This window comes from Neopsephotus bourkii, unplaced genomic scaffold (assembly GCF_033783945.1).
Source record: "Neopsephotus bourkii isolate Nb327-2 ecotype Australia unplaced genomic scaffold, CSIRO-AGI_Nbou_v1 NB_962, whole genome shotgun sequence".
Lineage (NCBI taxonomy): Eukaryota > Metazoa > Chordata > Aves > Psittaciformes > Psittacidae > Neopsephotus > Neopsephotus bourkii.
Window position 1 is genome coordinate 5,367,768 of NW_026901456.1, and position 13,475 is coordinate 5,381,242.

The 13,475-nt window shown below is 40.5% G+C and overlaps 1 protein-coding gene across 2 annotated transcripts in view; it reads left to right on the forward strand.

The window, feature by feature from the left end:
* Nucleotides 1–13,475, forward strand: part of SIM2 (SIM bHLH transcription factor 2) — a 58,521-nt gene that overhangs the window by 9,102 nt on the left and 35,944 nt on the right. For both annotated transcript variants that reach the window (XM_061359132.1, XM_061359131.1), the window contains 3 exons: nt 573–655; nt 3,446–3,535; nt 10,739–10,847. In XM_061359132.1, coding sequence (XP_061215116.1) covers nt 573–655; nt 3,446–3,535; nt 10,739–10,847 — 282 coding nt within the window. The remainder of the gene's footprint in view (nt 1–572; nt 656–3,445; nt 3,536–10,738; nt 10,848–13,475) is intronic.

A 13,475-nucleotide genomic window follows, 5' to 3' on the forward strand; every position in this document is an offset into this window, starting at 1 on the left:
GGGTGCCGGGGCCGGTCCTGCCGCACCTCCCACGGGGAGCACGCGTGGCCGGGGCAGCAGTTGAAGGGAGAGTGTCTCTCGGTTCCTTGTGCCTTCTGTGTGGGAACCCTTCTCTGGTTTGCACCTGGGGAGGCTGCGGGAGAGCCGGATGCTTTGCAACCGCGTTCAGGGCGGCTCGTCCCTCAGGTTCTCAGTGTGGCCTGCCTTCCTCTTCACTCACCCTAGCAGCTGGGGAAGCGGGGACAGGCACAGTGCTGCTGACAGGAAGGTACCGGCATAGCGGGCGAGGGGAAGCTGTAGGGGAGCGCTGGAAGGCGGCGGTTCTCCGGGGAAGGAGAAAGTTCACCCGTGGGGAAGCCGTTCCCCCTCGGAAACAGAGTAAGTCCCTTCCCACGCGTGTGTGTAGGAGGGAGTCAGCCTTTTCCACCTTCTGAACCTTACGCCGGGGCCTGGCCCGCTCCCTGCGGGACAAGGAGGGCGGGCGGTTGCGGGCAGCTCGTGTCCCTCTGGAGAGGCATGGGGCCCGCCAGGCACCACTTCCAGTTCTAACCAGCTCCTTGGTTCTCTTGCAGGTCTGGGCGACGCTTGGGGACAGCCAAGCAGGATAGGGCCCTTGGATAACGTGGCCATGGAGCTCGGATCCCACTTGCTTCAGGTAGTGGACCCCTTTCTACTCTCGTGTTGGAAACCTGGTGTTGTGTTGCGACCAGTCTCCTGCCTCTTCTCTTTCTCCTCTTCTTCCTCTCCTCAGCACCGCGATAGGAGGCCGGGTGAAGCCTTCCTCTTACTCCCCAGGGGCACACCGGCTTGGAGGGGAGAAAAAACGAGACACCAACAACTTCAGTTATTATATCACTCCCGCCCCTACGCCTTTGATATTAGTAAGAGGTTGCAGCTTACCGTAGCACTGATCTGTTCTCTGTGCACAGAAAGTGTCCCCAAGCCGCAAAAGCGACAGTCAGACTCCTCTGAGCTGCTGGGGATGTCCCGCCGGCAGCCGCCGACCGGTGGCAACGTGGAGCGTGGTGTAGGCTGGAAGGCCTCCTGACACCCGGGAACGGGATCACCTTTTTCTGCCAGTGGCTCGGGAGAGGAAACCCGTGAGACAGGGCAGGGCTCCCAGGCAGGGGGCGAGCGTCTGGGTGAGATTCCCCGTGGGAGTCAGCACCTGAACATACCCTTGTTCGCATCCCCGCTGATCTGATCTGGTATTCCTCTGAGTTTCCTCACACCCCCCCTCCTTGAATTCCCCTCCCCACACTCCCCGTAGGAGACTTTAGGAAGTGGTAGCCGGGAAAAAAGGTAAAATACGTTTAGCTCCACTTTTTTTATACGTGAACTTCATACAGCAAGGATCATTCCCCCCGATTTTAAAGACCTAGTAAACTGTAATCGTTTAACGGCCGCTTTTATTGTAGGAGGTTAATTCCTGGTTACAGAGCTGGAGCTGTTGTAGCCGCTCACTCTGCTGGGGATACAAAGCTCAGCACAAGCCCCGTTCGGTTTCTGTGACAGTTCCCCCCTTCCCAAGTTCGAGCAAGCCGCCAACACCGGCAGAGGTGAAAAGGCAGCGCTGTGGGCTAGTAGCCGGGACCTCGCTGTGCGAGGTCCTCCGGCATTTTAGTTGTTACCGAAGCCCGGCAAAATATCACCCCTTCTCCTGCGCTTTCGGCAGCGTGATGTGAAACATGCGTTACTGACCACATATAGTCCATGGAAATCGACGAAGTTGAAAGTTACCTCATGTGGAGGTATCCAGAGGCTTGAAAACGTTGTTCTAAGTGGCTGGTGTACTGACAGACATTGCAAAATCACTAGTATACCTAGAAAATATAAATCTAGTTATACCATAACTGTTGTCACACTTGCTCCTCCTCCGTGTCAGCTATTTCACATTTTGCCTGGCATTAAATGAACTTCAGTAAGATTATTTGCTAATCCCCTGTAATACTCATTTTACAGTTCAGTTATTTCTGAATTATGAATGCTTCACATTCTAATAAACATATATTTGCCACGAACGTCTTTTAAAGGTTTTTAGAATGAAACCTTACATGCAAAGTTTCAGCTTCAATATACTTCTCTGCATAGGCAAGTTAGAGACCTACTGCATCATATAACGCAGTAGTGGAAGCATTGACATGGTTTTAGTTATGATATTGGGTGGCACAATTGCAAAATGACTGTTCAAAAGTGAAGTTATGGCTAAGGGTGCAATAATTTATTTCCCATTATAATACTTCTACAAAATCTAATTTATGTTAAAAAAAAAAAAAAAGGAGGGGAAAAAAAGAAGTAAAGGCAAAGAGTAATCTGGTTTCAATTACGTGCTGTACAATCGTTAGTAGGCCAGAGAATAATTTGGAATACTTTCTTATTGAGGCAGCACTGTAAGAGCATGAAGCATACAGGATTTTATTACTTCTCTCCTGGTTCAGTAACTTAAAAGATGCATTAAAATAGGCATTTGTTTTATCTGTGTACTGTAAAAATGGTTTTTCCTTCCAAGTAAATTTTCCAGTGATATTCATATGTACGTCAATCAGAGCTTCTTAAACTTGTTAGTGGTAATGGATACTTTTTGACTGAGGATATAAGATACTTCCAAAAAAAAAAAGCCTCAAATTGGGCACTGAAAAATCAAGGTACCTCCAAACTGGTAGTTTGTATGTCCAAATCATGGTCAGTTTTGCCTAACCTGTGCTATTTGCATCCGATTATTTTTCTTGTATGGATCATATAAGACTAAATTAAACTTCAGTTTTTACTTACGTAAGTAATAATCACTTTCCAGTCAATATCCTATCAATATGAATTAGTAGGATTAGACCTCAAGTCTGCAATTTGTGTTGCCTATTTTTAATCCAGAGTTTATGACTATAGCTTAATGAGCATAAGTATCTCTCTTCAAGCATGATAAAGTTTTGAATGCTGATTTATTTTACTTTCTTTTTCTAAGTTCATGTAGTTACATAGCAGATAGCCCTCTGTTCAGAGAGATATTATTGAAAATACAGTCAAAGAAATTTAAAGCATTGCTCACGGTATCATTAAATATTGCAAATAGTGGTAAGCTGTTCCTGCCAATTATACCATAAAAAAATGGCTTGTGTAGTACGAGACTTTCCCCTAAGTACCACATAGCTCACGATTTGTGCTAAAGTACTAAAATAACTAGAATCAACAGGAGAATGTTAACATAAAGTGAAGCAGTAAAGCTAGCATCTGTAGGGGGAATGAACTGGGTTTTACAATGTGTGCATGTGTCACAGCGTTTGTAGGAACAGCATCAGATAAAGGTTTCTGTTCCTTAAATTTGGCTGCTATTTGCTGCTGTTGAAGTTGGATGGCAATCTCCCTCCAAAAGACTCCAAGAACTTTTTTGACTGTAAATGGTTTAAATAGAGTGCTTGTTTTTTAACCTACGTATTTATCTTTCTTTCAGACTTTAGATGGCTTTGTTTTCGTGGTAGCATCAGATGGCAAAATAATGTACATCTCAGAAACAGCTTCTGTACATCTTGGCTTATCTCAGGTATGAGTGATTTATTCTGTCCATCTACTAAATACAGATATTAGTTTTGGAACCTAATACTGGTATGTTACATGCCATGTATATAATGACATTGTTTTCTAGGTGTATTTGAAGGTTCAACTTTATTCTCTGACAAACGGCATTACTTAAATATTCAAGTTTCCTTTACTTACAACCACATCATGACTGTCTTTATATCTTTTCTTGTTCATTGTATTTTACTCCTCATTACCTTTAAGAAGGGTAATAAATAATACGATATTGCAAATTGCAGATATATACAGCGCTTGAAACCCAAACCTATTGCCTGCATGGTAATGTTATACGTCTGAAATAAAGTTTAGAATTCAAGTCTATATGTTTTAAATTGTGTAAGATATTGAGACTTGCTATGAAATAGAGAGGAAATCTGATGTGGAACATGAGTTTTATGGTAAATGTGCTTTAGGAGAAAAAGAAAAGGGGGGCAGATTTATGAGTGTTCACATGGAATTCAGGGTAGTTTTTCCTGAGTTTTTCCAGCTCAGTGGTCTTTTCAGTAAAGCGTTTTATATGGTTGTGATAGAACTCATAAAACTCAGTTTACTACTGTTCTGCACAAGAAGTATAAGGGGGTTTTATTGTGGGGTTGTTTTTTTTCTTTTTTCTTAGAAGGACATTTCTAAATTTTTGCCTTTTTGGGATAGGCATGAGGGCAAATAGCTTGAATCGCAGAGTGCAAATTTCCCTACCTTTGTGTGTAAACACAAATGCATTGGTAGCACCTGACAGAAAGTTTGCCGAAGTTCAATAGAAAGATCCCTAATTCATTTCACTGGGCCCTGGATGGGACTTGCAAGAAACAAAAGTGTCTATTCAGAATGTATTGTATCTCAAACACTTCCCAACAATAAAGTAAAGACTTAAAAGCAGAGGGAAGAAGCTGATGAGAGAGCAGGATGTCCTGAAAATGTCGGGGGAATATGCCTTGTGGCTCTTCAATAAACAGAGAAGGGTCTGAGTTGTGGAGATTATACGTGTACTTCAACTTTGGTAGTAACTAACATTTTTTTAGTTTAGAAAAACTGTGAAGTCCTTTGGGTGTGTGTTTGTAATAGTGATATTGGAATTAGTACCTGTGAGAAAAAATACAGCTCTAAATAGCTGGAAAATGCAAATATGTAATCTCAGATACACTACTTCTAATGGCAAATAAAGTCCCTGGTTTTGTAATCTCTTACAGAAAAAGTAATTTTGAGAACCGGTATTCTATGTAGTTACTTTTTTTTCTGCCAACTTTAAAAAATGTGCCCAGGGAACATTCTTAGTCCAAGCAGTTTGCTCGGTTGAGTCTGTTACAGTATAGTATTAGTTGTTTCATAACATTTAATGCATGTTCAAATTACTTTGAATATTGCTTTGTTTTGGATCAAACTGTCCTAGAGAATGTTTTATTTTCTACTCTGAATTAATAGCCTTATTAACAGTTCTTCTCACCCTAACTTTTTTAAAAGGTCCACCACCCTGCTGACTGCTAGAATAGATTAATTTAGTCAGTACAATTGTTCCAAAGCACTGAGTGCTCCCACCTGTCCTTGCTGAAGCAGTCTCTCATTGTCCCATGCTGCTTGCTGTTTGAAGAAGTGTTAACTGATCTTCCAGGTTTTGTTCAGAAATTGTTTCTTTCTCTTCTTTCCTTTTGAGGAACATCAAATCATCAGATCTTCTAGGTCTCAGTATTATCCAGTGATTTGGTAAAATTAAAGAACTATGGGATCAGTAGGGCACTAAACAGACTTTACTACATTCAAGGAGAGGGGACTGAAAGCATCACACAGGCTTTAGTCATACTTAGCCCTCACGCCCTTATGGCTATTTGCACAGACTGAATTCCACTTGCATTGCATATGTAAATACCTATAAACCCTCAGTGCAAGAGGTGCTGAAAATTAGAGGATTTGGTCATATTGCTTATTGAAGTAAGTTTCATAAGCAAAATCACAAATAATCTACTTTAGCAGAGATTTGTAAATGAATGGGCTGTATCCTTGAACTCCCCAGAGAGCTATAGATCAGAGAGGACAGAGGGATGTCAAATCTGAGGTCATGTTTTAGACTCTCAAAACACTAAGTTCTCCATCAGTTTCACAGCACATAATTTTTTGCTTACAAATACAAAATCCCAGCTAAACAAGGCAGTGGGTTCCCCCCCCCCCATGGTGTTTTAGCATCTTAACTCTTTTTGTTATGACTTAATGTTCTATTTGTGAAGGGGCAATTTTGCTTTAAATAGTACTAGCATTAATACTAGGCTACTCCCATGTACTAGGATATTAATACATTAACGCTAGGATGTTCCTGTAAGCTTCCCAGGGCTCTAAATGAGTTCTTGTTCCTACTTCTCTGGAAATCACTGGGAGTTTTGCCACTGCCATCAGCAAGAATGAGATTGGTCTGTAGAAGCAAATTCTACAAGCCTCTCTCACCAAGTCATAATCCCACACTATATTCTCAACAAGTGCTCTCATAGAGCTCCAGCCAATACAAGCTGAGACCAGAGTGATGATGATTGTAGAAAATCTTTTAGGGTGTGCATAGAAAGGCCCTTTTATTAAATAACTTGACAATTAACTAGTCCACACACTGATTTCCAGTTAAAGTGCAATTTGTTTAAAAATATATATTTAACATAAATAAAAAAAATCCATTTAAAAATATTTTGCAGGATTTTGTTGGAGACCTACTACAGTAGCCTTTATCTTCTAGTTGATCTTGAATTTAACTTCAGCAGAAAGAAATTAGAGCTGCTGAATAACCGTTCACTGGCTGGTGTAGCTAAGCTAGTTTAAAATTCAAAACCAACATTAAGGATTGTTTTTCAGCATTGCTTTACTCATTTCTGTCTCCAGCATCAGATAATCAGAAACAATACTTCTGACTAGGCTGCATCTTTACTTGTGGACCTATCACTTAATTTGTGCCTTTGGATTTTAATCTGCCTTTGCTCTCAGTTGTAATGATAAATATTGTAAATACTGATACTTAAGAACCCCTCCTCCATCAAATTTTGATTGGCCTCAGGCTAGTGTTGAACTGACTTATACTACCTGAGAGGGCCAATTCCTTCTCTCTTTTTTTTTTCATGGATAACAAATAGGTTCAAATTCCCCAAATATTTTTTTCCCTTAGGGTCCAAAGACACAGAATGGAGAGGAAAATCCTCTTAGGAAACAATGGTGAAAGACACATACTTATATGCCTACATATATGTTTGATTTTGAAAGTCTGAAGCTTATTCCAGCCATTTTCTAGGTCCATGAGTGAGCCAAGCTTATCTTCGACTTTTGATAAGTATTGAAATATTTAACCACAAACATCTGAACTTTTCAAAAGTTTATTTTTCTTTCATCAAGTAAGTATATGAAAGGCAAAATACGTAATTATTTGCTCTAGAATCCATCTACTGGGTCCTCTGTGTTTATTATGAATAATTTCTTGGCAGGAAAAAATGTGCAGCTGAGTTACACATAAAAAACCTCTTAGTAGGAAACAGCGATATTTGGTAGTAAGCAGGTATTTACAGATATTAAAAAGCTGCATCAAGGAAGCTGGTTTAATAAGCCTGAGGTTTATGAATCCAACCATATAATTTATTTTTGTAAGTTTTCAGTGTTTCATTGTAGGCTTTAAAAGGGCTTGCATGCATTATGTGTAGCAGGAGACTGTGGTCAGCTTCAAAATTATGTATACATATTTTGGTTATTTGACTCTTATGTAGCCCCCATCTCTTCGCTGGCAGCTTTATGTTTCCACTCACATTTTTACGGTCAATTTTGGTTTCAGTGTTGTATGTTCACCTCCTGCTGATTTTGCTGGGGTTGCAAATGCATACATCAGAGTAGAAAATATTCCTATGTGTGTAATGAGAAAAACTAGTCATTATTTGAACAAAGCACTTTAGTTCTGAAATTTAGGTATAAGCCCTGGAAACGAATTACAGTTTGGATAAAACTATGACCTTGGGTTCAGTCCTGTGAATAAACATGTATTTCTGGAAGTAGTCCTTTTGAAATAGGTAGTGACTTTTCGAAAAGCAAGAGAGACCCACGAATTATACTTTGCAAGAGAGTAGGTGCACATTGATGTGGTTATGAATGTGCTTGGTAACATCAGAGGTGCAACCACATCTTTTGGATTACTACAGTTGATGCTGCTAGTCAGGTTGGCTGATGTTGCTTTTGTAAGAAATGCCTTGTATTGAAGGGAGAGCATTTTTGTACATAGCCACCCATAAATGTTTGTATTTTTTTGGAAGCTGTCTTCTCTGATACAATTGTTTTAATTTAAAAGGCAAAACATGCTCTTCAGCAAAATCACTATTAGTCAAAGAAAAAATAATAACAGGGTCACAGGTGATACTCCTTTCGGTCTGAAATTTGACCACAGTGTTACTTTTTTCTATGATAACTTTTTTCACAGAATCATAGAATAGTTAGGGTTGGAAAGGACCTGAAGACCATCAAGTTCCAACCCCCCTGCCATGGGCAGGAGCACCTCACACTAAACTATGTCACCCAAGGCTCTGTCCAACCTAGCCTTGAACAACACGAGGGATGGAGCATTCACAGCTTCCCTGGGCAGCCCAGTCCAGTGCCTCACCATCCTCACAGTAAAGAACTTCTTCCTTATATCCAATCTAAACTTCCCCTGTTTAAGTTTTAACTCATTATCCCTTATCTGACCACTACAGTCCCTAATGAAGAGTCCCTCCCCAGCATCCTTATGGGCCCCCTTCAGATACTGGAAGGCTGCTATGAGGTCTCCACGCAGCCTTCTCTTCTCCAGGCTGAACAGCCCCAACTTTCTCAGCCTATCTTCATATGGGAGGTGCTCCAGTCCCCTGATTATCCTCATGGCCCTTCTCTGGACTTGTTCCAACAGTTCCATGTCCTTTTTATGTTGAGGACACCAGAACTGCACACAATTCTCCAAGTGAGGCCTCACGAGAGCAGAATAAAGGGGCAGAATCACCTCCTTGGACCTGCTGGTCACGCTCCTTTTGATGCAGCCCAGGATATGGATGTCTTTCTGGGCTGCGAGCACATAATGAAGCCAGCTCATGTTCATTTTCTCATCAACCAGCACCCCCAAGTCCTTCTCTGCAAGATTGCTCTGAATCTCTTCTCTGCCCAGCCTGTAGCTGTGCCTGGGATTTCTCCGACCCAGGTGTAGGACCTTGCACTTGGCATGGTTAAACTTCATGAGGTTGGCATCAGCCCACCTCACAAGCGTGTCAGGGTCCCTCTGGATGGCATTCCTTCCCTTCAGTGTATCAGCCAAACCACACACAATCTGGTTTACCAAGCATCTAGGCCAATGAAATGCATGTCACTGTAAGAATTGTTAGAAACTTTTTTTAACTTGGTTTATGTGTCTGTAGGTGATTATATTTATGGGGAAAACTATGAACATTCACAGCGTGTTTTTCCCATGTTATTAAAAACAAAAGCATTGAGAAGCATGACTCACAGTGAGATTGTGTATTCTCCTTCCTCCCCCTCCAGTAAAGTTTGAATATAAAGTGTTACTATAACAGGTCCCCACCTGTTACAATCCTGAAAAGGAACAGCCAGTGCTTTTGAAGGAGAACTTCTAAAGAAAATTATATAAATGAACCAGAGTAAATAATCCTTCCCTTCCCTTCCCTTCCCTTCCCTTCCCTTCCCTTCCCTTCCCTTCCCTTCCCTTCCCTTCCCTTCCCTTCCCTTCCCTTCCCTTCCCTTCCCTTCCCTTCCCTTCCCTTCCCTTCCCTTCCCTTCCCTTCCATCTCTCTCCTCTCTCTCTCTCCCCCTTTCTTTTCTTTCCATCTGTATGTTTCTTCACATCTTTGTCTTTTTTCTTTCTTTCTTTTTCTCTCCATCTCTCCATTGCTTTTTCTCACTCTCTCTCTCTGCCCCTCCCTTCTGTCCCCCCTTATTTAGTGAAATTTTATTCTGGTTAGAATATCAAATCAGTGTTGGTGTTTTTGTTTTTGCAGGGAGGGGGTGTTGAAGAGAAGCAGTGGGGAATAGATGGCTTGAAAAAGAAAGTTAGTTTGCATAGTCTTGGGAAGAGACATTCCATGAATAATGCAGAAAATGGAACGATGAGAAACATTTTCGGAAGAGATTGGTTTGTGGGGTAGACAACTTCATTTATTCCAAAGAAAGGGCAACTCACACATCTTAGCAAATCAGTAGGATTGGCTGAGAATAATAGGTTAAATTACTTCACCTCTCAGCTGTCTCTGATCTTGGGGGCCCAAGGCACATCAGGGCACACCGAACAATTGGGCAGCCTGACACTAATTTAAAACACAGGCTCAAAGTATTGGTTCACTCCTTAAATCAATTACTGCATGTATCTGGAGACTTTTGTTGGTGAGTTTCATATGTGGCAAATAGAGTTAGCAAAAAAGACGTACCGTGTACGCTATTCCTTTTTTTTTGTGTAACAGTTATTATGGGTATGACAGTGGGAAAGACAAAAATGCATTCTTGTGTGAGCAAAGTTCAAGTGGGAAGAGGGAATACACAGATATTTAAGATAGTTCTAGTCTTTACCGTGCATGTTTGCTTAAAGCAGCAAAGGCTCAATCCAGTGCCCATGAAAATCTATGGAAGTCTGCCTGCCTTTTGAATTCACTGGCTACTGTTCTGAACTCTTCGCACTACTGTGGATTGAGTGTGGTGGATCATCTTTGAAAAGACACAAAGGAATTGTGTGAGTCTAGTGGTTTGGCTCTGAAATCTCAGCTGCCAGCTGAATGCAGGTGATAGTCTCTGGGAACCTGCAGAAACTTATTTTTTTAGAATGTCTTGTCTTCTCAAGAAACATTAATACCATTCATAGAGGTTTTATGCAATTTTGCAGCAATTTAACATTTCTGCAGCTGCTCTAGTTTATCACTTCATTTGCCAGCTCTAATAGCATCTTTTCTGTATCAGGATCATCACCAGAAATTCCCACAGAAGCCCCTTTAATATTAGTTACTGATGAAGAAGGAATTAATTTAGTTTAATGGGTATAATTAGGAGCACGGTTTTGGTACATTAAACTTATGTTTTAAAAATGGTGTGTAGTTACCCAGATGTGGTGTATGCAGGTTACTTAAGAATGCTTTTGGGACAGGAAAAAGAAAATCAGACAGCTGCACTGCTTCATGTGTTACATGTCTCTTCACAGGTGGAGCTTACTGGTAACAGCATTTATGAGTACATACATCCTTCTGATCATGATGAGATGACAGCTGTTCTTACTGCTCACCAGCCTCTTCATCCTCACCTTTTGCAAGGTACTTGTGTGATCTGTGATCAAACTACCACTGAAAAACTAAAAGAAGTTATAACCCTAGGCTGAAACGTGACAAGTTCATATTTATTCAGTATGAAGCTATGTACATGAATGGAGGAGGAGCACGAACTTGAAACTGTGACCTAGGATTTTATTTTGTTGTACTAAAGGGAATAAGGTATCCTAGATTAAATAATGATTTTCATGTCATGGACTCCGTGCCATTTTAAACAAGTTTTTAGATTATGCTCAGGGATCATTTAATCTCTTTTATTTTGTCATCACTGCTGAGGTTGCAGGAATGTTGCAATGATCTAGCTGTGCGCAGCTGCAGCTATGTGGTCTTAGAGGAAAAAACCCCTCTGGGAAACTGGAAAATCGGAGGACACTTTTAATGTTTTAAACCCAGGACACTTTTAATGTTTTAAAAACAACTGTTTAATTTGAAACTTGGACAAAAAGCCAGACCTAATACCCTCCACTGTAGGAAGAGCAAAAATGGGTTTTGTAAATGACCTAGATTTAGAAACTCCCATAAAAAGTGACCTCTCCAGGAAAATAATGTCCTCTTGCCTTGATACTGGACCACTGATTCACCAAGCCTCTTCACACATCCTGTTCAGGTGCTGCAGATGATTCATCCACGTGTATCCATACAGTATGATGCTAAACTGGATGGAGTGTCAGGAAAGACAGCAGAACTCTAATTGATTATGTGAACGCCTGGATCAGACTGTCCACCCTGGCTGTACTCAGCCGCCACACATAAATATTAACGTAACCCTTTGTGTATTACGTTGTTACTTCAGTGTCATAACTACTATATAACTAACAAAAATACGCTCATCTTTGCACTATTTGTTTCCTTGAGGCAATGCTTTGAACTTTAAAATATCAAAAATAATCTGGCTCCCATCATGTAAAATGTGCTTTCACATGCATTTCATAATTGCTTAATCAGTTGGGGCTCACATCCTGCTAGTTTTTACTGGCCTTCTTAAGGCATATCTCCTAAAGTTAGGAGGAGCTTTGGGTTTCCACTATGGTTCTGTAACAGTTCTGTACAAGAATCAGTTCTGGTGCCTGTGCATTTTCTGTACCTTGTGATCTCACCACAGTTCTGACCGCTGTGATTTCACCAGCACCCTCTGCATGTGGGGAAGTTTAATGTGCCTGGAAGCAGATGTACTGCTCTGAGTGGTGTAAATGGTAGAATTATTTTAGGCTCCTTCTTCCTCCCAACAACAGCAGAGGTTGTCTTGTTACCCTTGATGTCTTGAGAACCAAACTCTTCATTTTGATGGACTTCTCTGATTGAAGATGTTACTTGCTTGTTTCATAGTTTGCACATTCATCAGGCAGGGATTTTGTTGGGTTTTTTAACCGAAACAAACCCAACATTTTTTTTCTTTTTTCCTGTCTTATTAGTAAACAAAGGTGATACTTCTGGTATATGCCTGTAACTTTTCATGCAGTTCTTCTGATATATACCCACTCCCTTATCAATGGCAATAGCTTTCTGGTTTTATTCCAATTAAAAAAAAATTAGTTGGATATTTTTTACAAATTTAAAGTCATTGGCCACTGATCAGAATTAGTATTTCTGTGGCAAATGCACATAAGCTTGCAACTCTTCCTGTTCTCTGTTTAGTATCATGACTCTGGTTTTCTAGAAGCAGTGAGATAGTACACTAGTACAGCAGTTCCATAAGGTTTGGGGGTTTTTGTCCAGAGCTAGGAACTGTTTGTTTCTTGCTTGTATCTGGAAGTCTCTGGTTGCTTATCTAGCCTGTTAGCATCAGTTTTCTGAAACAATCAGGTCTCTCCCATTTTAGCTACTTATGGTCAAATTTATTTCTTAACAAATTCTCATCACTGTGAAGTGTAATTCTGATCTGGTTGTGTTTGAAAAGACTTTTCAAACTGTTAAATTAAGTACTTGCAACTGTTTCAGTCTGAAGTGCTGCTGATGGTATAATTAGCCCGAGATATATGCCTCGTTCTCTGTAGCTTTCTTTACCTCATTCTACATAGATGCTGTTTGTTATTAACATCAAACTCTGTTTTTTCAATAGTGCAAAAGTAAAGGAAAATTCACTTTGAAATGAGATCCATTTGCATATGTTTTGTTTTGTCTAAATTTTTGAGTAGCAGAGGAAATTGATAGAAACCTCAGAAGAACAGGAGCTTATTTGGATTTCTAGACTTGGAGAAGATAAATAAAGGAGTTAAGATGAGTTCTGGTTTGTATAGGGATTATTTTATGCAAATCTGCTATGTGTCTCTTCCTCACATGATGCATCGGTGTGCATGTTAGTGTGTGTGTTAAAATATCCAGAATCCATAGATAAATCTTTTAAAATGAACAGTGACCAAATATTTATTTATATTTGTCTGCCCTGTGCCAGTAGTTCCTTTTTTGTTTTTCCCAGCATACCCATTATATATATATATCTCTGGAGGTATAGCCTGAAACTACCTGGCCTGCGGAAATCAAAGCTGGTTTCCCATTTTTCTTCAGTTAAGCCCTGAAACCTATTTAACAGGAATGAAGCAACTTCTGTCTGTATCTTAATAAGTATTTTGAATATTTAAATAAAACATGGAGTTCTACAAATAACTTAGGACA